Source organism: Pristiophorus japonicus, chromosome 1 (assembly GCF_044704955.1).
Source record: "Pristiophorus japonicus isolate sPriJap1 chromosome 1, sPriJap1.hap1, whole genome shotgun sequence".
Taxonomy (NCBI): domain Eukaryota; kingdom Metazoa; phylum Chordata; class Chondrichthyes; family Pristiophoridae; genus Pristiophorus; species Pristiophorus japonicus.
In genome coordinates, this window is record NC_091977.1 from 176,296,204 (window position 1) to 176,321,177 (window position 24,974).

Here is a 24,974-nt window from a genome sequence, read left to right on the forward strand (position 1 = left end):
TTACCTGTTCTTTTGCCTCTCAACTGTTAGCCGAACCTTCCTATTTTCAGAGTCTTCATCCAACACTAGGCTACTCTGGGAGACCCACGTAAATCCAACAATACCATTCTGTATGTCACTTCCTGTATTGCAAAGAAATAAAGGATAAGCAAAAAATTATGTCAAACTGAAATAATTCAAATTTCTTTAATAAAAAAGCAGGATCTGATGATTGCATGATGCAGTGGTTTGCTTTTGCTTGCGAGAACTGGGTTTTAATCCAGCCGACAGTGTGGGAATGTTAAACTAGTCCTCCAATGCCAAGTCTAAATCTAAATTCAAAAATAAACTAAACCCCATTTGCATTTCCAGTGATAACAATATATAAGACCAATGTGAAAATCAGAAATAAAGGGGATGACATTCTACGACCCCAGTGTCGCTCTGGTGAACAAAGCAAGCCATATAAGGCAACAGGAAATTTTGGCAAGCAGATCCAAATTAAAGCGACGTGCATACTTAAAAGTAAGTGCCCACATATTTATTTCAACCTTTATCAGGTTTCAAAATCAACTTTAGATATGTATCAGCCTTGTTGGGGAAGAGGTGGCAGATAAAAAGTAAAATGAAAGAAGGCACATGACAAATTCTATTGGTACAGCATCTAAACCGCTGTTTGATGGACAGTTAAAGAATATGCAGCTACATGAGGTAGATGTGAGAATGGTGTACTGAAGACACCAGTACACCATTCCTGGTAGCAGGTAGTAAGAGGGTTTAACACTGCAGGACTTTGGAACATTTGGAAAAGATGATGGCACACTTAAAGGATCCTGCAAAATCTTCCTTGTTCTGCACGTAATCTTTACACATCTCATGCTTATCCTTGATTCCAGAGGGCACACCTTCAAGATCCAAAGTGGAATGAGAAACATTGCCAAATTCACATTTTCAAACCCACGGGGGGCTAAATTGGATAGCCTCCGAAAACACGCGCGGGAATCACGATGCGCATTTACCTCACGCTCGTTCGATGTAATGCAAGCAGTACAGCATTATGCTGCCTGCTCATTAGCATCACTTCTGTACAGGGGACACAAAATCGATACCTGCTAGCACTACTTAAAGCTAGCCTGCACTACCTAAAGCTAGCCTGCACCACATAAAGGAGGTGTATGTGGCTGGAGCAGGTGCTGGGACTCCTTTGTGAGCTGAATCTGACCGGAAAAGAAAGAAGAATGGTTGAATAAGGGAGAGCGCGGGCACCCATGTTTTCCTATAATGCACTGAAGGTCTTGGTGGGGGAGGTGGAAAGGAAAGACATCCTGTATCCGCAGGGGGCCAAGAGGCTCTTCAGATACACGGTGAAAAGGCAATGGGTGTAGATAGCCATGGAGGTCAACACCTATTGAGGAAGTGCAGCGAAGGTTCACCAGACTGATTCCCGGGATGGCAGGACTGACATATGAAGAAAGACTGGATCGACTAGGCTTATATTCACTGGAGTTTAGAAGAATGAGAGGGGATCTCATAGAAGCATATAAAATTCTGACGGGACTGGACAGGTTAGATGCAGGAAGAATGTTCCCGATGTTGGGGAAGTCCAGAACCAGGGGTCACAGTCTAAGGATAAGAGGTAAGCCATCTAGGACTGAGATGAGGAGAAACTTTTTCACCCAGAGAGTTGCGAACCTGTGGAATTCTCTGCCACAGAAAGTTGTTGAGTCCAGTTCGTTGGATATATTCAAAAGGGAATTAGATGTGGCCCTTACGGCTAAAGGGATCGGGGGTATGGAGAGAAGGCAGGAGTAGGGTTCTGACGTTGCATGATCAGCCATGATCATATTGAATGGTGGTGCAGGCTCGAAGGGCCGAATGGCCTTTTCCTGCACCTATTTTCTATGTTTTTAATACCAGGAGTTTAACTCCAAAGACCTGGATGCAGTACCGCAAGAAGTGTAATGACATCACACGAGGGGTCAAGGTCAGTGAAGGCATCTTCAAACCACATATGCTACCAACTGCACCAGTAGCTCAGTCACTGCTCAATTCACCACATCCACCACCCCCGCGCCACCCCCCCCCACCAATCATTCAGCTGTCAACAATCTCGATCAATCAGGACTCATTCCTAACATGCATATGCTTTACCCCACTCTCACACACTTAGCACTGTTGCAAGCATACACCCACATCTTGCACACATTGTCAGCTATTCAACCATGACAGTCACATCAACCAAGCATATTACATGACACTCACTGATACACGTCCCTCTCTTTTGCAGAAGAAGGTAGCACGCAACTAAAGGCAGCAGGAACTATCCGGAGGGGGATAGGTGCTCCATGCACTAAGCCCCATAAAGTAGATAAGAACATAAGAAATAGGAACAGGAGTAGGCCATATGGCCCTTCGAGCCTGCTCCGCCATTCAATAAGATCATGGTTGATCTGATCATGGACTCAGCTCCACTTCCCCACCCGTTCACCATAACCCCTTATCCCCTTATCGTTTAAGAAACTGTCTATTTCGGTCTTAAATTTATTCAATGTCCCAGCTTCCTCAGCTCTGAGGCAGTGAATGCCACAGATTTACAGCCCTCTGAGAGAAGAAATTTCTTCTCATCTATTTTAAATGAGCGGCCCCTTATTCTAAAATCATGCCCTCTAGTTCTAGTCTCCCCTATCAGTGGAAACATCCTTTCTGCATCCACCTTGTCAAGCCCCCTCATAATCTTATACGTTTCGCTAAGATCACCTCTCATTCTTCTGCGGAACATCGAGGAGGCAGAGCGGCAGCATGGGGAGGCTTATAAAAGGCCCAATGTCGTCGGGCAGCAACGGGACATCGAGGAGGCGGAGCGGCAGTGTGGGGAGGCCTATAAAAGGCCCAACGTCGTCGGGGGGCCAGCAGGACATCGAGGAGGCAGAGCGGCAGCATCGGAGAGGCCTATAAAAGGCCCAACGTCGTCGGGGAGCAGCGGGAGTTCGTGGAGACGGAGCGGCAGCATCGGAGAGGCCAGCCGGTGCAGGTGCAGGGAGAGAAAGCAAAAAAGAAGTAGAAAGAAATCGAAGGGTGACGTCACAGTCAAGGGGGTAAGTGACTGGCTAGTGATTGCTGAGTAGTTTTTCTTTTTCTTTATCACTAGGAAACCTTTAGCATTGTTGTTGCCAAATTAAGTTAATCTAAGGATTAAGTCATGGCAGGAGAGCTCGGACACATGTCATGCTCCTCCTGTGCTATGTGGGAAGTCAGAGGCGCTTCCAGTGTCCCTGACGACTACATGTGCGGGAAGTGTATTCGGCTGCAGCACCTGACAGACCGCATTGCGACACTAGAGCTGCGGGTGGATTTGCTCTGGACCATCCACGATGCTGAGAATGTTGTGAATAGCACGTTTGATGAGTTGGCCACACCGCAGGTAAAGCTTACACAGCAAGATAGGGGATGGGTGACCAACAGGAAGAGCAGTGGAAGGAAGGTAGTGCAGGGGTCCCCTGCAGTTATCCCCCTGCAAAACAGATACACCGCTTTGGGTACTGTTGGGGTGTATGACTCATCAGGGGAGAGCAGCAGTAGCCAAGTTCATGGCACCATGGGTGGCTCTGCTGCAGAGGAGGGCAGGAAAAAGAGTGGGAGAGCTATAGTGGTGGGGGATTCTATTGTAAGGGGAATAGATAGACGTTTCTGCCGCAATTGCGACTCCAAGATGGCATGTTGCCTCCCTGGTGCAAGGATCAAGAATGTCTCGGAGCGGCTGCAGGACATTTTGAAGGGGGAGGGTGAACAGCCAGTTCTCGTGGTGCATATAGCAACCAACGATATAAGTAAAAAATGGGATGAGGTCCTACAAGACGAATTTAGGGAGCTAGGAGCTAAATTAAAAAGTAGGACCTCAAAGGTAGTAATCTCAGGATTGCTACCAGTGCCACGTGCGAGTCAGAGTAGGAATCGCAGGATGAATATGTGGCTTGAGGAATGGTGCAGAAGGGAGGGATTCCAATTCCTGGGACATTAGAACCGGTTCTGGGAAAGGTGGGACTAGTACAAACCGGACGGTTTGCACCTGGGCAGGACCGGAACCAATTTCCTACAGGGAGTGTTTGCTCGTGGGGAGAGGTTAAACTAATATGGCAGGGGGATGGGAACCTATGCAGGGAGACAGAGTGAAGCAGAAGCAAAAGATAGAAGGAAGAAAAGTAAAAGTGGAGGGCAGAGAAACCTAAGGCAAAAAGCTAAAAGGGCCACATTACAGCAAAATTCTAAAGGGGCAAAGTGTGTTAAAAAGACAAGCCTGAAGGCTCTGTGCCTCAATGCGAGGAATATTCGTAATAAGGTGGATGAATTAACTGCGCAGATAGCTGTTAACGGATATGATGTAATTGGCATCGTGAGACATGGCTCCAGGGTGATCAAGGCTGGGAACTCAACATCCAGGGGTATTCAACATTCAGGAAGGATAGACAGAAAGGAAAAGGAGGTGGGGTGGCATTGCTGGTTAAAGAGGAAATTAACGCAATAGTAAGGAAGGACATTAGCTTGAAGGATGTGGAATCGATATGGGTGGTGCGACAGAATACCAAAGGGCAGAAAACGCTAGTGGAGTTGTGTACAGACCACCAAACAGTAATAGTGAGGTTGGAGATGCCATCAAACAAGAAATTAGGGATGCGTGCAATAAAGGTACAGCAGTTATCATGGGCGACTTTAATCTACATATAGATTGGGCTAACCAAACTGGTAGCAATGTGGTGGAGGAGGATTTCCTGGAGTGTATTAGGGATGGTTTTCCAGACCAATATGTCTAGGAACCAACTAGAGGACTGGTCATCCTAGGCTGGGTGATGTGTAATGAGAAAGGATTAATTAGAAATCTTGTTGTGCGAGGCCCCTTGGGGAAGAGTGACCATAATACGGTAGAATTCTTTAGTAAGATGGAGAGTGACACCACTTTTTAAGAAAGGAGGAAGAGAGAAAACGGTAATTATAGACCGGTTACACTGACATCAGTAGTGGGGAAAATGTTGGAATCAATTATTAAAGATGAAATAGCAGCGCATTTGGAAAGCAGTGACTGGATCGGTCCAAGTCAGCATGGATTTATGAAAGGGAAATCATGATTGACAAATCTTCTAGAATTTTTTGAGGATGTAACTAGTGGAGTGGACAAGGGAGAACCAGTGGATGTGGTGTATTTGGACTTTCAAAAGGCTTTTGACAAGGTCACACACAAGAGATTGATGTGCAAAATTAAAGCACATGGTATTGGGGGTAATGTACTGATGTGGATAGAGAACTGGTTGGCAGACAGGAAGCAGACAGTCAGGATAAACGAGTCTTTTGCAGAATGGCAGGCAGTGGCTAGTGGGGTGCTGCAGGGCTCAATGCTGGGAACCAAGCTATTTACAATATACATTAATGATTTAGATGAAGGAATTGAGCATACTATCTCCAAGTTTGCAGACGACACTAAGCTGGGTGGTGGTGTGAGCTGTGAGGAGGATGCTACGAGGCTGCAGGGTGACTTGGACAGGTTAGGTGAGTAGGCAAACGCATGGCAGATGCAGTATAATGTGGATAAATGTGAGGTTATCCACTTTGGTGGCAAAAACACGAAGGCAGAATATTGTCTGAATGGCGGCAGATTATGAAAAGGGGAGGTGCAACGAGACCTGGGTGTCAAGGTACATCAGTCATTGAAAGTTGGCATGCAGGTACAGCAGGCGGTGAAGAAGGCAAATGGTATGTTGGCCTTCATAGCTAGGGGATTTGAGTATCGGAGCAGGGAGGTCTTACTGCAGTTGTACAGGACCTTAGTGAAGCCTCACCTGGAATATTGTGTTCAGTTTTGGTCTCCTAATCTGAGGAAGGATGTTCTTGCTATTGAGGGAGTGCAGCGAAGGGTCACTGGACTGATTCCAGGGATGGCAGGACTAACATATGAGGAGAGACTGGATCAACTGGGCCTGTATTAACTGGAGTTTAGAAGGATGAGAGGGGATCTCATAGAAACACATAAAATTCTGATGGGACTGGACAGGTTAGATGCAGGAAGAATGTTCCTGATGTTGGGGAAATCCAGAACCAGGGGACATAGTCTAAGGATAAGGGCCAAACCATTTAGAACTGAGATGAGGAGAAACTTCTTCACTCAGAGAGTTGTTATGATGTGGAATTCCCTACCGCAGAGAGTTATTGATGCCAGTTCATTGGATATATTCAAGAGGGAGTTAGATATGGCCCTTATGGCTAAAGGGATCAAGGGGTTACGAGGGTAAACTTGCGCAAAACATAAAAACAGATAGGAAAAGCTTTTACTGATATGTAAAACGGAAAAGAGTGACTAAAGTAAATGTTAGTCCCTTAGAAGATGAGAAGGGGGATTTAATAATGGGAAATGTGGAAATGGCTGAGACCTTAAATAATTATTTTGCTTCGGTCTTCACAGTGGAAGACACAAAAACCATGCCAAAAATTGCTGGTCGCAGGAATGTGGGAAGGGAGGACCTTGAGACAATCACTATCACTAGGGAGGTAGTTCTGGACAGGCTAATGGGACTCAATGCATCCCAGGGTATTAAAAGAGATGGCGGAAGTTATAGCAGATGCATTCGTTATAATCTACCAAAATTCTCTGGACTCTGGGGAGGTACCAGCGGATTGGAAAGCAGCTAATGTAACGCCTCTGTTTAAAAAAGGGGGCAGACAAAAGGCAGGTAACTATAGGCCGGTTAGTTTAACATCTGTAGTGGGGAAAATGCTTGAAGCTATCATTAAGGAAGAAATAGCAGGACATCTAGATAGGAATAGTGCAATCAAGCAGACTTCATGAAGGGGAAATCATGTTTAACTAATTTACTGGAATTCTTTGAGGATATAACGAGCATGGTGGATAGAGGTGTACCGATGGATGTGGTGTATTTAGATTTCCAAAAGGCATTTGATAAGGTGCCACACAAAAGGTTACTGCAGAAGATAAAGGTACGCGGAGTCAGAGGAAATGTATTAGCATGGATCGAGAATTGGCTGGCTAACAGAAAACAGAGAGTCGGGATAAATGGGTCCTTTTCGGGTTGGAGATCGGTGGTTAGTGGTGTGCCACAGGGATCGGTGCTGGGACCACAATTGTTTACAATATACATAGATGACCTGGAAGAGGGGACAGAGTGTAGTGTAACAAAATTTGCAGATGAGACAAAGGTTAGTGGGAAAGCGGGTTGTGTAGAGGACACAGAGAGGCTGCAAAGAGATTTAGATAGGTTAAGCGAATAGGCTAAGGTTTGGCAGATGGAATAAAATGTCGGAAAGTGTGAGGTCATCCACCTTGGGAAAAAAAACAGTAAAAGGGAATATTATTTGAATGGGGAGAAATTACAACATGCTGCGGTGCAGAGGGACCTGGGGGTCCTTGTGCATGAATCCCAAAAAGTTAGTTTGCAGGTGCAGCAGATAATCAGGAAGGCGAATGGAATGTTGGCATTCATTGCGAGAGGGATGGAGTACAAAAGCAGGGAGGTCCTGCTGCAACTGTATAGGGTGTTGGTGAGGCCGCACCTGGAGTACTGCGTGCAGTTTTGGTCACCTTACTTAAGGAAGAATATACTAGCTTTGGAGAGAGTACAGAGACGATTCACTAGGCTGATTCCAGAGATGAGGGGGTTACCTTATGATGATAGATTGAGTAGACTGGGTCTTTACTCGGAGTTCAGAAGGATGAGGGGTGATCTTATAGAAACATTTAAAATAATGAAAGGGATAGACAAGATAGAGGCAGAGAGGTTGTTTCCACTGGTCGGGGGGACTAGAACTAGGGGGCACAGCCTCAAAATACGGAGGAGCCAATTTAAAACCGAGTTGAGAAGGAATTTCTTCTCCCAGAGGGTTGTGAATCTGTGGAATTATCTGCCCAAGGAAGCAGTTGAGGCTGGCTCATTGAATGTCTTCAAGTCACAGATAGTTAGATTTTTAACCAATAAGGGAATTAAGAGTTACGGGGAGCGGGCGGGTAAGTGGAGCTGAGTCCACGGCCAGATCAGCCATGATCTAGTTGAATGGCGGAGCAGGCTCGAGGGGCTAGATGGCCTACTCCTGTTCCTAATTCTTATGTTCTTATGGTATGGAGAGAAAGCAGGAAAGGGGTACTGAGGTGAATGATCAGCCATGATCTTATTGAATGGTGGTGCAGGCTCGAAGGGCCGAATGGCCTACTCTTGCACCTATTTTCTATGTTTCTATGAATTCCAATGAGTAGAGGTCCAACCTACTCAACCTTTCCTCATAAGTCAACACCCTCATCTCCAGAATCAACCAAGTGAACCTTCTCTGATCTGCCTCCAAAGCAAGTATATCCTTTCGTAAATATGGAAACCAAAAGTACACGCAGTATTCGAGGTGTGGCCTCACCAATGCAGGGAGATAGAGGGAAACAAAAAGGAGGCAAAAACAAAAGACAGAAAGGAGATGAGGAAAAGTGGAGGGCAGAGAAACCCAAGGCAAAGAACAAAAAGGGCCATTGTACAGCAAAATTCTAAAAGGACAGAGGGTGTTAAAAAAACAAGCCTAAAGGCTTTGTGTCTTAATGCAAGGAGTATCCGCAATAAGGTGGATGAATTAACTGTGCAAATAGATGTTAACAAATATGATGTGATTGGGATTACGGAGACGTGGCTCCAGGATGAGCAGGGCTGGGAACTCAACATCCAGGGGTATTCAACATTCAGGAAGGATAGAATAAAAGGAAAAGGAGGTGGGGTAGCATTGCTGGTTAAGGAGGAGATTAAGGCAATAGTTAGGAAGGACATTAGCTTGGATGATGTGGAATCTATATGGGTAGAGCTGCAGAACACCAAATGGCAAAAAACGTTAGTGGGAGTTGTGTACAGACCTCCAAACAGTAGTAGTGATGTTGGGGAGGGCATCAAACAGGAAATTAGGGGTGCGTGCAATAAAGGTGCAGCAGTTATAATGGGTGACTTTAATATGCACATAGATTGGGCTAACCAAACTGGAAGCAATACGGTGGAGGAGGATTTTCTGGAGTGCATAAGGGATGGTTTTTTAGACCAATATGTCGAGGAACCAACTAGGGGGGAGGCCATCTTAGACTGGGTGTTATGTAATGAGAAAGGATTAATTAGCAATCTCGTTGTGCGAGGCCCCTTGGGGAAGAGTGACCATAATATGGTGGAATTCTGCATTAGGATGGAGAATGAAACAGTTAATTCAGAGACCATGGTCCAGAACTTAAAGAAGGCTAACTTTGAAGGTATGAGGCGTGAATTGGCTGAGATGGATTGGCGAATGATACTTAAGGGGTTGACTGTGGATGGGCAATGGCAGACATTTCGAGACCGCATGGATGAACTACAACAATTGTACATTCCTGTCTGGCATAGAAATAAAAAAGGGAAGGTGGCTCAACCGTGGCTATCAAGGGAAATCAGGGATAGTATTAAAGCCAAGGAAGTGTCATACAATTTGACCAGAAATAACAGTGAAGCTGGGGACTGGGAGAAATTTAGAACTCAGCAGAGGAGGACAAAGGGTTTGATTAGGGCAGGGAAAATGGAGTATGAGAAGAAGCTTGCAGGGAACATTAAGACGGATTGCAAAAGTTTCTATAGATATGTAAAGAGAAAAAGGTTAGTAAAGACAAATGTAGGTCCCCTGCAGTCAGAATCAGGGGAAGTCATAACGGGGAACAAAGAAATGGCGGACCAATTGAACAAGTACTTTGGTTCGGTATTCACGAAGGAGGACACGAACAACCTTCCGGTTATAAAAGGGGTCGGGGGGTCTAGTAAGGAGGAGGAACTGAGGGAAATCCTTATTAGCCGGGAAATTGTGTTGGGGAAATTGATGGGATTGAAGGCCGATAAATCCCCAGGGCCTGATGGACTGCATCCCAGAGTACTTAAGGAGGTGGCCTTGGAAATAGTGGATGCGTTGACAGTCATTTTCCAACATTCCATTGACTCTGGATCAGTTCCTATGGAGTGGAGGGTAGCCAATGTAACCCCACTTTTTAAAAAAGGAGGGAGAGAGAAAACAGGGAATTATAGACCGGTCAGCCTGACATCGGTAGTGGGTAAAATGATGGAATCAATTATTAAGGATGTCATAGCAGTGCATTTGGAAAGAGGTGACATGATAGGTCCAAGTCAGCATGGATTTGTGAAAGGGAAATCATGCTTGACAAATCTTCTGGAATTTTTTGAGGATGTTTCCAGTAGAGTGGATAAGGGAGAACCAGTTGAAGTGGTATATTTGGACTTTCAGAAGGCGTTCGACAAGGTCCCACACAAGAGATTGATGTGCAAAGTTAGAGCACATGGGATTGGGGGTAGTGTACTGACATGGATTGAGAACTGGTTGTCAGACAGGAAGCAAAGAGTAGGAGTAAATGGGTACTTTTCAGAATGGCAGGCAGTGACTAGTGGGGTACCGCAAGGTTCTGTGCTGGGGCCCCAGCTGTTTACACTGTACATTAATGATTTAGATGAGGGGATTAAATGTAGTATCTCCAAATTTGCGGATGACACTAAGTTGGGTGGCAGTGTGAGCTGCGAGGAGGATGCTGTGAGGCTGCAGAGCGACTTGGATAGGTTAGGTGAGTGGGCAAATGCATGGCAGATGAAGTATAATGTGGATAAATGTGAGGTTATCCACTTTGGTGGTAAAAACAGAGAGACAGACTATTATCTGAATGGTGACAGATTAGGAAAAGGGGAGGTGCAAAGAGACCTGGGTGTCATGGTACATCAGTCATTGAAGGTTGGCATGCAGGTGCAGCAGGCGGTTAAGAAAGCAAATGGCATGTTGGCCTTCATAGCAAGGGGATTTGAGTACAGGGGCAGGGAGGTGTTGCTACAGTTGTACAGGGCATTGGTGAGGCCACACCTGGAGTATTGTGTACAGTTTTGGTCTCCTAACCTGGGGAAGGACATTCTTGCTGTTGAGGGAGTGCAGCGAAGGTTCAGCAGACTGATTCCCGGGATGGCGGGACTGACCTATCAAGAAAGACTGGATCAACTGGGCTTGTATTCACTGGAGTTCAGAAGAATGAGAGGGGACTTCATAGAAACATATAAAATTCTGACGGGGTTAGACAGGTTAGATGCAGGAAGAATGTTCCCAATGTTGGGGAAGTCCAGAACCAGGGGTCACAGTCTAAGGATAAGGGGTAAGCCATTTAGCACCGAGATGCGGAGGAACTTCTTCACCCAGAGAGTGGTGAACCTGTGGAATTCTCTACCACAGAAAGTTGTTGAGGCCAATTCACTAAATATATTCAAAAAGGAGTTAGATGAGGTCCTTACTGCTAGGGGGATCAAGGGGTATGGCGAGAAAGCAGGAATGGGGTACTGAAGTTGAATGTTCAGCCATGAACTCATTGAATGGCGGTGCAGGCTAGAAGGGCCGAATGGCCTACTCCTGCACCTATTTTCTATGTTTCTAATACCTTATATAGCTGTAGTAAGACTACCCTGCTTTTATACTCCATCCCCTTTGCAATAAAAGCCAAGATACCATTGGCCTTCCTGATCACTTGCTATACCTGCATACTATCCTTTTGTGTTTAAGCACAAGTACCCCCAGGTCCCGCTGTATTGCGGCACTTTGCAATCTTTCTCCATTTAAATAATAACTTGCTCTTTGATTTTTTTTCTGCCAAAGTGCATGACCTCACACTTTCCAACATTATATTCCATCTGCCAAATTTTTGCCCACTCACTTAGCCTGTCTATGTCCTTTTGGATATTTTTTGTGTCCTCTTCGCACATTTCATTTCCTGCCATCTTTGTATCATCAGCAAACTTGGCTATGTTACACTCAGTCCATTCTTCCAAGTCGTTACAATAGATTGTAAATAGTTGGGATCCCAGCACTGATCCCCGCGGCACCCCACTAGTTTCCAATCAAAGAATGAACCATTTATCCCAACTCTCTGTTCTCTGTTAGTTAGCCAATCATCTGTCCATGCTAATATATTACCCCCAATCCCGTGAACTTTTATCTTGTGCAGTAACCTTTTATGTGGCACCTTGTCAAATGCCTTCTGGAAGTCCACTGGTTCCCCTTTATCCACCTTGTTACATCCTCAAAGAATTCCAGCAAATTTGTCAACCATGACTTCCCCTTCATAAATCCATGCTGACTCTGCCTGACCGAATTTTGCTTTTCCAAATGTCCTGTTACTGCTTCTTTAATAATGGACTCCAACATTTTCCCAACCACAGATATTAGGCTAACTGGTCTATAGTTTCCTGCTTTTTGTCTGCCTCCTTTTTTAAATAGGGGCGTTACATTTGCAGTTTTCCAATCTGCTGAGACCTCCCCAGAATCCAGTGAATTTTGGTAGATTACAACAATGCATCCACAATCCCTGCCGCTACTTCTCTTAAGACCCTAGGATGAAAGCCATCAGGTCCAGGGGATTTATCTGCCTTTAGTCCCATTATCTTACTGAGTATCACCTCCCTCATGATTGTGATTGTGTTAATTCCCCCCCCCCCCACCTATAGCCCCTTGACTATCCACTGTTGGAATATTTTTAGTGTCCTCTACTGTAAAGACTGATACAAAATATTTGTTCAGAGTTTCTGCCATCTCCTTGTTCCCCATTACTAATTCCCTGGTTCATCCTCTAAGGGACCAACATTTACTTTAGCCACCCTTTTCCTTTTTATATACCTATAGAAACTCCTGCTATCTGTTTTTATATTTCATGCTAGTTTACTTTCACAGTCTATCTTCCCTTTCTTAATCATTTCTTTAGTTGTTCTTTGCTAGCTTTTAAAAGCTTCTCAGTCTTCTGTCCTCCCACTAGTTTTGTCTACTTTGTATGCTCTTGTTTTTAATTGGATACCATCCTTTATATCTTTCGTTAGCCACACATGGCTATCTTTTCTCTTAAACCCTTTCCTCCACACTGGAATATATTTTTATTGAGAGTTGTGAAATATCTCCTAATGTACGCCACTGTTCATCAACCGTCCTACTCTTTAATCTATTTTCCCAGTCCACTTTACACAACTCTGCCCTCATACCTTCATAGTCTCCTTTATTTAAGCTTAGTACGCTGGTTTGAGATCTAACTTTCTCACCCTCCATCTGAATTTGAAATTCAATCATGCTATGATCAGTCATTTCAAGGGGATCCTTTATTGGGAGATTATTTATTGATCCTGTCTCATTACACAGGGCCAGATCTAAGATAGTCTGCCCCCTGGTTGGTTCCGTTACATACTGCTCAAGGAACCCGCCCCTTACACACTCTATGAACTCCTCCTCAAGGCTACCCTGACCAATTTGATTTGTCCAATCAATATGGAGGTTAAAATCATCCAGGATTATTGCTGTTCCCTTTTTACAAGCCCCACTATTTCCTGGTTTATTGGATGGGCCATTGCTGAGGTCATGGCCAGCGACGGTGCTGAAACCACTGAAGAAGATGGTATCCTCTTACCTCATCCTGCTTCCCACATCCCACATCCTCCTAATCCCACAATCTCTTCTGAATTACAAGTTGTAGATGGTGTAAGCATGCATCTCTTATTTCCCCCCACTTCTCCTCACCACAACTTTACCCTTGTGCCTTTTTCCTTTCAGATATCCAAGAATTGCAACCTGATCAGGCAGCGGAGAGAAGATCAAGAGAGTGACGACGAAGACACGCCGTCACTTGAGTTCACACTCTGTCAGCAGCTCAGATCCTGACATTGTGTGTATTTTCGATAGATTAGAGGCGGGATCAGCACGTGGTGAGACACCGGGCATGAGTGTGCTGCAGCCAGGGCAGGGGACAAGGAAGCACAGGTGCCAGCTCGTCGGAGGGCAAGGTCGCACAATCATTCTGCTCCAGAGGACTCAGGCGAGGACTTTGATGTGCCAGGCTACAGAAGAAGGCTGATGGATGTATACAACAAAATGCTTGTTGCATTGCAAAACCTGCCAGAAAGCTTGCGTCCAATGTCAAGGAGCATGGAGGAGTCCGGCACCAACTTTGCACAGAGCTTGGAGCCCATCCTTTCCAGCATGGAAATGGTGGCCAACTCCAGCAACACACTTGTGGACCCAACCATGAAGCAGCAAATTATGGGAAATGTCTCAGCCTCCATTGCAGCACAAGCTGTTTCCACTAAAAGTCTGAATCCTGCAGTGGAAGCTCACACTGAAGTCATGCAAGCTCAGATGCTGACACCATGGCTGCGGATACCAGTGTTCAAAGAGTGTTGAAGGTTTCACAGAAGTCCAGAAATCTGTCCTCCAACAGATTCCTAGGATTGCTGAAGCATCGCCCCTGGGAAGTGGCAGTGGCTCCATGGAGCATGAGCCTGCTGTTCTCTCTCAGGATGACAGCATTCGTTCTCCCACACCTGCCACTCCCCTTGTGGTTGCCCGCAGCCAGCAAGCCCAGACTGCTGTTGCCTATGCCAAGATGGTGCAACCTGAAGCTGGCTCTTCTCGGCCCAGAGCTACTTGAGGTCATCTTCCAAAGCCATCTGCAGTCTCCTCCACTGAAAATCAGCAGCCTTCCACCAACCATGCTGCAGCCACTGCGTAACATCACAAGGATATGCAAAGGCACATGAAAGACAGGCACTAAGGGAATGCACAAGGGTGATTAGTTTAATTTTGTATGCAATATGGCATGATTTAATTTATAAATTTGGTTTAGAATATTTTTTTTCTGTTGGCTTTTATTTTTGCGTTGTGCCCAAAAGGACGACGCGATAGATCTTAACAGAGGGAAGGTAATGAGCATGGGACTGTTGGTGAATGGGGAATTGGAGTTGAGTTACTGGTATCGCACTTGAATTAGTTCTTCACATACAGCCCGGACAGAAATGGGTTGTCTCGGTTGCTGCCTCCCTTCCTCTTCTGCCTCCTCCCTTGTCCACTTCTTCTTCTTCTCCCTGCTCCTCCTCAGCTTCTCGCCTGATAGGTGGTGGCAAGGGCTGACCCTTCATGATGACAAGGTTGTGCAGCATGCAACATACCACCACAAATCTTGAGACCCGCTCAGCCAAGTACTGCAGGGCTCCTTCAGAGCGATCCAAGCAGCGGAACCATTGGTTCAGCAGACCAATGGCCTGCTCGATCACATTTCTTGATGCAGCATGGCTCTCATTGTATGCCTTCTACGCACATGTGCGTGGGTTGCGGACTGGAGTCATCAGACATATCATCAGCAGATAGCTCTGGTCGCCCAGTAGCCACCCTTTGGTTTGCAGTGGTGGCTGAAGTACAGCTGGCACAGTGGACTGCCACAGAATGAAGGCATCATGACTGCTGCCAGGATACTGGGCATTAACCTGCATGATGTGCTACCTATGGTCACATATCAGCTGCACGTTGTGGGAGTGGAATCCATTTTGATTCCAGTTTATGGCAGAATTGACATGCGACACCCTCAAAGCAATATGCGTGCAGTCAATGGCACCATGCACCATGGGGAAGCCTGCAAACATTGCAACCTCTCAAGCTCCGCCTGCTTCTCTTTGGAAGAGGGATTAAAATTAAGTTATCACTCTTTGAATAGAGAGCCTCAGTGACAGCCCTTATGCAACAGTGGACTGCAAACTGTGCAATGTTGCTAATATCTCCAGCACCAGCCTGGAAGGAGCCAGATGCATAAATGTTCATAGGAGCACCTTGAAATCCTCTGGCTCCTTTAGGGGGGAGGGCAAAAGGAGTTTTAAAAAAGCACGTATCCTATCAGTGGTGGCTGTTGCATATCATTGGTGGCTAAAAGAGAAAAAATTAATAAAACTTGATAAAAGTCTAAATTAAATTGCAATGTTAAAAAAAAGTTTGGCACACTTAAACACAACAAAAGGAAACTGAAGAGGAAAGAAACCTTACAAGATCACTGCACAGCTTTAAGAAAAGCAGGAAGTGTTTTCTTTTGCTTGCACAACTGTTTATAATTTATTTAAAGGGCTCAATCCATGATAGCATAATCTCAGCCCAAACCAATGAGCTGGGAGGAATGCACCTGATTTGCATAATTTTCTTACATTTAATGTAGGCTTGTGTCATGGATTGCTGCCCAGCTAGAAAGCTCCATCCACAATATGTTTAAAGCAGAAGATCACTGCCCCCGAATTTGTGCTCCCATTTAGCTCAGCTTGCATCTACACCAAATGGTGCAAAGGAGCAGAATATCAGCCCCAAAATGAACCACTGGAAAGCTCGTGTAGAAGAATTTCTGATTTTGCACGAATGTTGATTAAATAACCCACTTATTGAGCACAGCTCGAACAGCCGAAGATACTTCATTTTCAAGATCACACATTTGGCTAAGGTTTAGACATTAAAAAGCCCTATTTCAAATATTCAGAAAAGGTACAAAATATTGGGGCGATTTTAATCCTACATGGCTAGTGGAAACCAAGCGAGTGGTCAGTTACAATTATCAAGTCACTTACCTGTCTTCAAGCTGCCTGGATTCTGTCGACAGCGATTTTTATGCAGGCTTCTGGACAGGCGGCTATGCCACTCACCCAAAGCTGACAGGGTCCTCTTTTAAGCATGCAGAGTAGGAGTGCTCCTTCGGGCCCCACAAGGATAGTTTGGACGTCCCCAGCACCAGATGCCCACCTTATCCCCTCTCCCCCACACTTACCCAAGTACCAGCGGGCAGCCATGGACCGCCCAATTTTCCAAAGCATGTTAATGAATGCTAAAAGATAAAACAGCCCAGACACAATTTCTGTAGCAGCTGGTGAGTTTCCAACACATCTTGCCACCTATCCATCCAAACCCAGTTGAAGTTACAATCGAGGCCATTGGTTTTTCAATTATTGCACATTTTGAAAGTTGACAAACACACAGCAGTAATTCAGCTACATTATTGAAAACTGTAAGAGTGCAATCAATGTCAGTCCATAGTTACTGATACCATAGTTACTGATGAGTATAAGCCACACTGTGGGTAATATTTCTGGTACCTAAAATAACGATCTTCATGAAAGCCATGAATCCATGTTCATCTTTTCCTTCCACAATTTGTGCACCTCCACGAGGATTTGTTAGGTAGACATAAAAAAATTCTTGTCCCTCTGGTTCATTATCATCTAAAATTCTGATGGATACACTGATCTCCCTTTGCTCATCCTGTAGAGTAACATTTAAAGCTTCATCTTCAAAATCTGCTCCTTCTTTGGCCCAGGAAAAGCTGGAGTTTTGCTGGATGTTTTGGAAAGGGGTTTGTTGTAAACCATCTGCAACCTTTTTTTCTCCAAAAGTTGTAACACTCGCACTGATGATCCCAGTAAATCCCAGTGTCCTTCGAATGTGAAGGACTACTACACTTGCTGTACTATGATCGGTGTCCTCTACAGTGTGTATCACAGTGGGTCCAATACTTAGAACACCATTAGTGGCATCATTGGCAATAATGGTTATAGATGACACACTAAAGTCTAAATTCAAGTGAGGTTTTTCTTCTGTATTATTTGGCCTAAAACCCAGAACTTCAACGCTGGACAAATTTAGGTAGAATACTTCATCCATTTCTGGAATATTATCATTGATAATAAACAATTTAATAATAGCTTCAATTTGATGTGAAGTAAAGATGAGTTCTCCATTTTGGATGCGCTCAAAATCTTCATCAGGTTTGGCACTTCCTGCTGTTGTGTAATATGTCAGTTTTGTTTTATTGCCATGGAAACCAAACAATCTCTGGATATGCAAAGTAGTTATGCCTGCATCTTCTTCTATGCTGACCTGCCTTGACTGGGGGGCAAGTTGGAAGACTCCTAGTGGCTCAATTTCAGCTACAGTGAAGCCTGATCTATAAAAATTAAACAGCAAATAAGTATTTTTCATCCTTCATGTGTACATACATGCCATAAGAACATCACAAGATAATTACGGATGACGAAGGCCATTCAGCCCGTTTTAATTTATCTATCGAAAAGCAGCCTACAGTCCCCTGGGATCTAATTGTTCCTTAAATGATTCCAAGGGTTTTGGCTCCACTAGTCTATCCTTGAATTTGTTCCAGGTATTGATCACTTTTCATATGAAAAATTATTTCTGATATTGGTCGGAAATTTCCATTTACGTGTTTGAACACATCCCTTTGTCCTATACTCACATTTTGCTTTAAAGTAATATTGTTTTAAAGTAATACCCAATAACTATCTTATGCAACTCTATATCACCTCTCATACATCTCATTTCTCGGATAAAAAACTCAAGGGGGCAAAATTGGTTTCCTTTGCGCCTCCCATTAACGCCCCGGGGGGGGCGCAATAACGGGACGCAAATCGTCCTGCGACCGGTGCAGCAAGATCAGCGGCTCCCGCCATATTCGGTGTGAGTTTTGAGGTGGAGCTATTGCATTGCGCCACGATCTCCTTCACCCAGAGATCATGACATCATCGCAGTGCACATCGCCCCAAACCTGAAATTGCGTTCTGCTCCCTGCAGCAGTGTGGGTGAAAACACTAACAGCTGCAGGAGCGTGCATCAGGCGGCCGGCCGCTTTGGGGACGACATTTAAAGGTGAGGTGGCCGAGACAAGTAAAAAAAAAAATTACCTTCTCTCTTGCAGCTTTTTGCGTGGGTTCCTGCCCGCGATCGAACAGCCCGGCACACTGCTTGAGTGCCGGGCTGATCACGTGGGATTGCGACTGCCGTCGGAGAGGAGATAATTTGTTTTTCCTTTGCAGAGCTTGCAGCGATGCCCCTTCCCTTTAAGGGAGGTAAGAAGCCTTTCAATGCAGCAGCGCTGCATGGCCCAATGTGCAGTGCTGCTGAACTCACTGGCCAGCCTGCTGCCGATTGCGCTCCAGGAAGTAAATGGAACGGTTGATTGAGCACTCTACTTCCTACTTGGAGCGTAAATGCCAAATTTTTTTAAAGTTTGAAATGATTAGCACCAGGCGCTAATTTTTCAAACTTTTAAAAGTTAGTGCGCCAAACACGGCGTTAGCCAATTTCACTCCCCCCTGCCCCCCGCCCCACCCATCACCCAGTTTCTCCGGTCTTTCTTTATAATCTGGTCTGTAACACAAGGATCATCCTCGTCACTTTTCCCTGCACTGCTTTCAGTGCTTGAATGTAATCAGAACTGGACACAGTTTTCAAGGTGTGGTTTGACCAGAGCACTGAATGAATGGTTAAAAACCTCTTCTGTCTTTTATTCAACTGTTCTGATTATCTAGTTTAACATTCTATTGCTTTGTCAATTACTGCTCTGCATTGGTGAGACATATGGAGCTAGATTTTAAACAGGTTTGCAACCGTTTTTCCACCTGGTCGAAGCGCAAAACAAATTTTTTTTGGAGCTAATCGACTCACACAGTTTGTGACCAGGCAGAAATTTCGGCAGTGGTTTTGCAGCGGCGCTAAAACTTAGCGTCCGCCCGATGTTTTCACGATTTGGATGACATCAATCGCCGTGCAACGCTGCGCTATCGCCCTGGCGGAAAATTCTGCGGATATCGCCCGTTTTACCGTTCGCCCAGAAACCCGTCCAAAAGAATCAGTCGAACCCAGGTTGCACCCGGCGCTATCTTGAAAACGGAGCAGAAGTTCGGTGCATAAAAGGATTTAGAGAAGGAGGGCTGCGTTTTACACAGTGAAGTTTTATGTGAGTTTATAGTTCATTTTAAAGAATATTTAAGGATATTTAAAAAAAAATGGGGGCTGTACTATGTCAGCCATTAAACCTGGCTGCTTTTTCTATGCAGCGACGAGCTGGAAGAGGCTTATTGATGAACATTTTGGGCGTAATCGAAGAGCTCGCATATGTATGGGGAATAGGCCTTACCCCCCAGGCTCATACCTGCAGCTCTCTGAGGCACAGTGCATTGGAAGGCCGTGCTTCCGAAAAGAGGTGATCACAGAGATATGTCAGCTCATAAAGGCAGACCTACAGCCTACCAGCAACAACAGGACTGCACTATCCGTCGAGGTAAAGGTGACTGCGGCACTTGCCTTCTATGCCTCCGGCTCCTTTCAGGCATCAGCAAAGGACATATGCTCCATCTCGCAGTACGCTATACATTGTTGCATTCGCCAGGTAATTACTGCACTGTACGCATGCAGGATGGGCTTCATAAACTTCCCAATGACCAAGGAGGCACAGAATGAGAGGGCTGTAGGTTTTGGGCGATTTGCTGGCTTCCCCAAGGTTCAGGGTGCCCTTGTCTGTACACACATCACGAGCACCTTTACTCAATCCAGAGGTTTACTGAAACTGAAAGGGATTCCACTCTATGAATGTACAGAACGTCTGCGACCATACTCAGCATATCATGGCAGTAAATGCCCAATATCCAGGGAGCATCCATGAGGCTTTCATCTTGCGTGAGAGCTCTGTCTGATACCTGTTCGAGCGTCAATCACAAGGCCAGAGCTGGATGCTGGGGGACAAAGGTTACGGCCTTGCCACCTGGCTCATGAGTCCCCTCTGGAACCCTCAGAAAGAAGCCGGGTATCGCTATAAGGAGAGCCATACAGCCACACGCAACATCATCGAACAGACAATTGGAGTGCTCAAGCAGCGCTTCAGATGCCTGGATGACTCTGGAGGCTGCCTGCAAGACTCCCCATAGCAGGTCTCTGAGTTCATTGTGGTGTGCTGCATGCTACACAACTTAGTCATCACGAGGGAACAGGATTTGCCACTGCGGACTGCAGGACCACCTCAGGAGAGAGGAGAGGAGGAGGACGAGGAGCCTGGCGAAGAACCCATGCCACCACCACCACCACAGGGGAGGCCTCGTGGAGCTTTCGCCGCTGCAAAAGCCTTATGTCAGCAGCTCATAATTCAATGCTTTGCTTGAACAGTGAACGGCACGTTTCACCATTGCCCGCCTACTCTATCCCACCATGTTGACTATTCCCCCTCTTATTCTGCAAATGAGACACTACACAGGAATGGTTAAGGTGAACAAAATAATTTACTAAACATAGAGTAACTTGAATAAGATTTATTAAACATTATAAATGTGATTTGGAAAATGGAATAAAATGTATTAAACATTATTGTGAACTTTTATAACTTAACAGAATTGGGAAACTTTTAAAACTTTTATAAAATAACAAAACAACCACTGCATCAAATGTCTTTTACCTCCGGCCCCTCCTCCTAATCGCCCTCCCTCGTGTCATGACCCAACCCAAGGTGGCACCAAGAGTTCGTGCAGCACGGCGGCCAGAGTCCTGCTGTATTGGGGGGGGGGGGGAGATGCAATGGAGACGCCATGTGTGGATCCCTTGGAGAAGCTCAGGGTATGGAAGACCCGGCTTCTGAGTGGTGAGCCTCTTGCTCAGCCTCACCACTCATGGGTGATGTCGGTCTGGGTGTGACACTGGGGACAGTAGTGTCAAAGATGGAGACCATCAATTGCGCGTGCGCATTGACAACCGCGATGGTTTCGCAGCCCGCACGGACAATCTGTGACATGACCTCCGTCACCTTCACAGATAGTGCCGCAATGCTTGCGGGAATCCTACCCAATACCTCTAGGAGCTGTCGGGTGAGCTGGACAGTCCCACCATGTCCAGGTGTGCATCTGCCTGCAGGCAGACTGACTTTGCCGACGCCCCCTCTGGAGTGACGGCATACGGGATTCAATCCCGATGGTGCGTTACTGCACGCCACTTGTACTTGGGGTCTCGGATGGTTCAAAACCCGAGAATATTTCTTCCTCGGACGAGGTTCGGTCCAGAAAAAAAAAAGAGGTGTCGAGAGCATCAGCCCGCCACCCCCTCACCCGCCCCCCGCCTCCACGACCCCCGGAATAGACTGCTCGGACTGCTCCTCTCCTTGAAGTTCCTCGCCCTCATCCCCCTACTCCCCACGGCCTGAGGTGGAGGCTTTCATTGGAGGATGTGGTGCATGCAACTCCTCTGGAAATAGAAAACAACAGATGAGTGGTTAGCAGCAGGGGAGGGGGTAGGGTGACATGAGTAAGGTCACATAGCACAGGCTCATTTGAAGGACTGCCCCAACCCTAGTCCAGTGTCACTGCATTACATTGCCCCAATGCTGGTCCACAGACACTGCATCACATTACCCCAACCCTTGTCCAGAGACACTGCATCACATTGCCCCAACCCTAGTCCACAGAAACTACATCACATTATCCCAACCCTAGTCCACAGACACTATATCACATTGCCCCAACCTAGCCCGGGGATTTTGCAGGACTTACCCTCACTTTCGAACGGGGTCTCAGCACCCCCACGGGCAGCTGCCCTCCCTGAGGCACCGATCAGACCAGCCACTCGTTCCTCTAGGTCTATCAGAGGCATGGTTCTGGGTGGACCGCCGCTGCTCCAGGTGATTGTGGGACATCTTTCCCTGCAAAGATGACAATGAGAATGGTTACCAGAGTGCCCATCTGCTCTTGTAGCACACACAGATACCCATCAAAGCACTTGTACCATACTGTGTGCATTTAATACAGTCCTCTGTTTAATGGTCCTGGAAGTTGCATGTGATTCATGAGGAAGACATCGAAGTGCAGAAACATCTTTGAAGATCTCAGAAAGCAGGCTTAATAATGTGCCTACCTATACCAATATGTGTCAGATTTATAATTTAAGTAATGAAGGAGTGCATCAATAAAAATATTACTTACTCTAAGGACCCAGCAATGGTCATTGAACCTCTTGCAGCACTGGGTGTGGGTCCTTCGGATGTCGTCGATGCAGGACACCTCCTCAGCGATGCTGGTCCAAATGTGACGAAAAACCGCCTGGAGGGGTTTACTTGCACCTCTCCTGTTTAATTCCGCCCATCTTCTTTCCACAGCAGTGACAAGGGACTCGTTGGCCTCATTACTAAACTTTCTGGCTCGCTGTCTGCTCCCATCTCCTTCCGTCGTGAATGCAATCTAAGAATGATGATTTAGCCCTGGGTGTACTGCGCATGCGTGGGCGCTCCCTGACAGCTGACCAGAAATGTGAGAAGAAAAAACTGGGAAAAAAGAAATTCCCCCCCAAAAAATTAGCGCATGCGCAGAAGGTCCAATTTTTTGATTGATCGGAAATTTTGGCCTTGGTGCACAAATTCAGTTGTGCACCGCCGAATTTATCGCTATCACTCTTCACCGTTTGGCACATTTTGAGAGCTCTGGCGGTAGCAGTACCCCAGCGCTAAAACCAATTTTCTCACTGCAATTATCACCCAAAAATGGGCGAAATGGCTAAAACCTAAAATTCTAGCCCATGGCATCAACTTTACTAAGACTTCTAGGTCTTTTTGTTAGTTGTTTCAACACCTTCATGATGTATGTGTGTTGCTTATTTTTCTTTCCTGTATGCAGTAAATTGCACTTGTCCGCATTAAATTTCATCTGCCATTAATCTGTCAACTTACTTATTTTGTCAAACTTACTTTCTAATTTCTGAACTGCTTCCTCCGATTCCACGGTCCTTCCAGCTTGCTATCATCTGCAAATCCGACCACTTTTGCAGTAAGTTTCTGAATCTAGCTCATTTACATAATTGAGAAATGGTGGTAACACCGAGCCCTGGTGCATCCTATTTAGTACTTCCCCCACCATGACAAAAACCCATTAATCAATACTCATTTTCAACCCTTCAGCCAGCTTCTTATTCATTTCCACGGTTACCCTGAATCCCGAAAGCTTATTTAACTATTAACCCTGCAATGTGGGACTTCATCAAATGCCTCTTAAAGGTCTAGGTGCACGATGTTGTAGGGTTTTCCACTTTCTTTAAAGAGGTCGCGGAGATTGGTCAGGAATCTTCTCCCATCTGATTCCATGTTGGCTACTGTTCAAAAGGTTATTATTGTACAGATACTGTTCAAGTTTATTTGTGTTAATCCATTCCACTATTTTACATGCAATGAAAGTGAGACTACTGTGTTTGTAGTTTACTGAGTCTGTTTTATTCCCCTTTTGAATATGGGCACAATGCTGGCCTATTTCCAATCTACTGGTACCTCACCAGTACAATGATTTTCCCATAATAATTGTCAGTAGGCCTCACAAATCTGTTCCCTTGTCTTTTTCAGCATCTAGGGATAAATGCAATCTATCCCGCAAGATTAGCTTGTTTTGAGCCTTTTTAGGCTACCTAGGACTTCTATCTCACTGATACTGAAGTTGTTGCCGTTATTTTGGTTACCTGTTTGAGGAGGAGGGCAGGTTACTTACATCTTCCCTTGTGAATACTTGGAGGAAGCAGTCATTCATAACATTAACTGCCTCGTGCTCATCTTCAGTTTCAATTCCATTTGCATCCAGCTTTTAATGGTTTTACCTCTTTTCTGACTACCCTCTTATTGTTACCTGAAATATATATATATTTTACTGTTTAGATTCTGCTGCTGTGCCTTTTCTAGGTTTCTCTTTTCCCCTCTGATCACCCTTTTAACTTATTTCTGCATTTCTTATATTCATCCCAAGGTACTCTCTTCCCTCTTACTGCAATATTTGTTGCCATTTTTCCTTTTCCTATCACTTGAAATGTGCTTGTTAATTCATTGTGAGTCATATTTGTTCAGTCTGATCTTATTGATTTTAAGAATGTATTTATCGTGCATGCTCAGAGGTATAATCTGCTACTGAAATATTATTGAAAAACCTGAGTCAATCGATTTGCTTTTGCTGTTCCTTCATTTAGTTGAATTTAGCACATAAAGCTTTATACCTAGCACCTGGTCTTAGATATTTCTGATTACTAGACCATGCTAAATGTTATCATACCATGGTCACTGCCCCTCGGGTGCTATGTCTTTCATTTCCTGGACATTATCAGATAACCATCAATATGAGATAGTCACCAAGAAATCCAATAGGGAATTTAGAAGAAGCTTCTTTACCCAAAGAGCAGTGAGATTGTGGAACTCGCTACCACAGGGAGTGGTTGAAGCGAATACCATAGATGCATTTAAGGGGAGGTTAGACCATCACATGAGGGAGGGGGAAATAGAGGGTTATGCTGACAGATTTAGATAAGGAAAAACGGGAGGAGGTTCGAGTGGAGCATAAACG

General features: G+C 45.3%; 1 protein-coding gene across 5 annotated transcripts in view; it reads right to left on the minus strand.

Moving 5' to 3' along the window:
• The window catches only part of adgrv1 (adhesion G protein-coupled receptor V1), an 892,784-nt gene that overhangs the window by 385,441 nt on the left and 482,369 nt on the right, over positions 1–24,974 (minus strand). For 3 of the 5 annotated variants that reach the window (XM_070885047.1, XM_070885038.1, XM_070885028.1), the window contains 2 exons: positions 16,935–17,782; positions 5–122 (listed from right to left, as the gene is read on the minus strand). In XM_070885047.1, the coding sequence (XP_070741148.1) occupies positions 5–122; positions 16,935–17,782 (966 nt within the window). Of the gene's footprint in view, positions 1–4; positions 123–16,934; positions 17,783–19,459; positions 19,512–24,181; positions 24,270–24,974 lie in introns of those variants that run through there. The other 2 variants (XM_070885064.1, XM_070885056.1) reach the window with 2 other exon arrangements.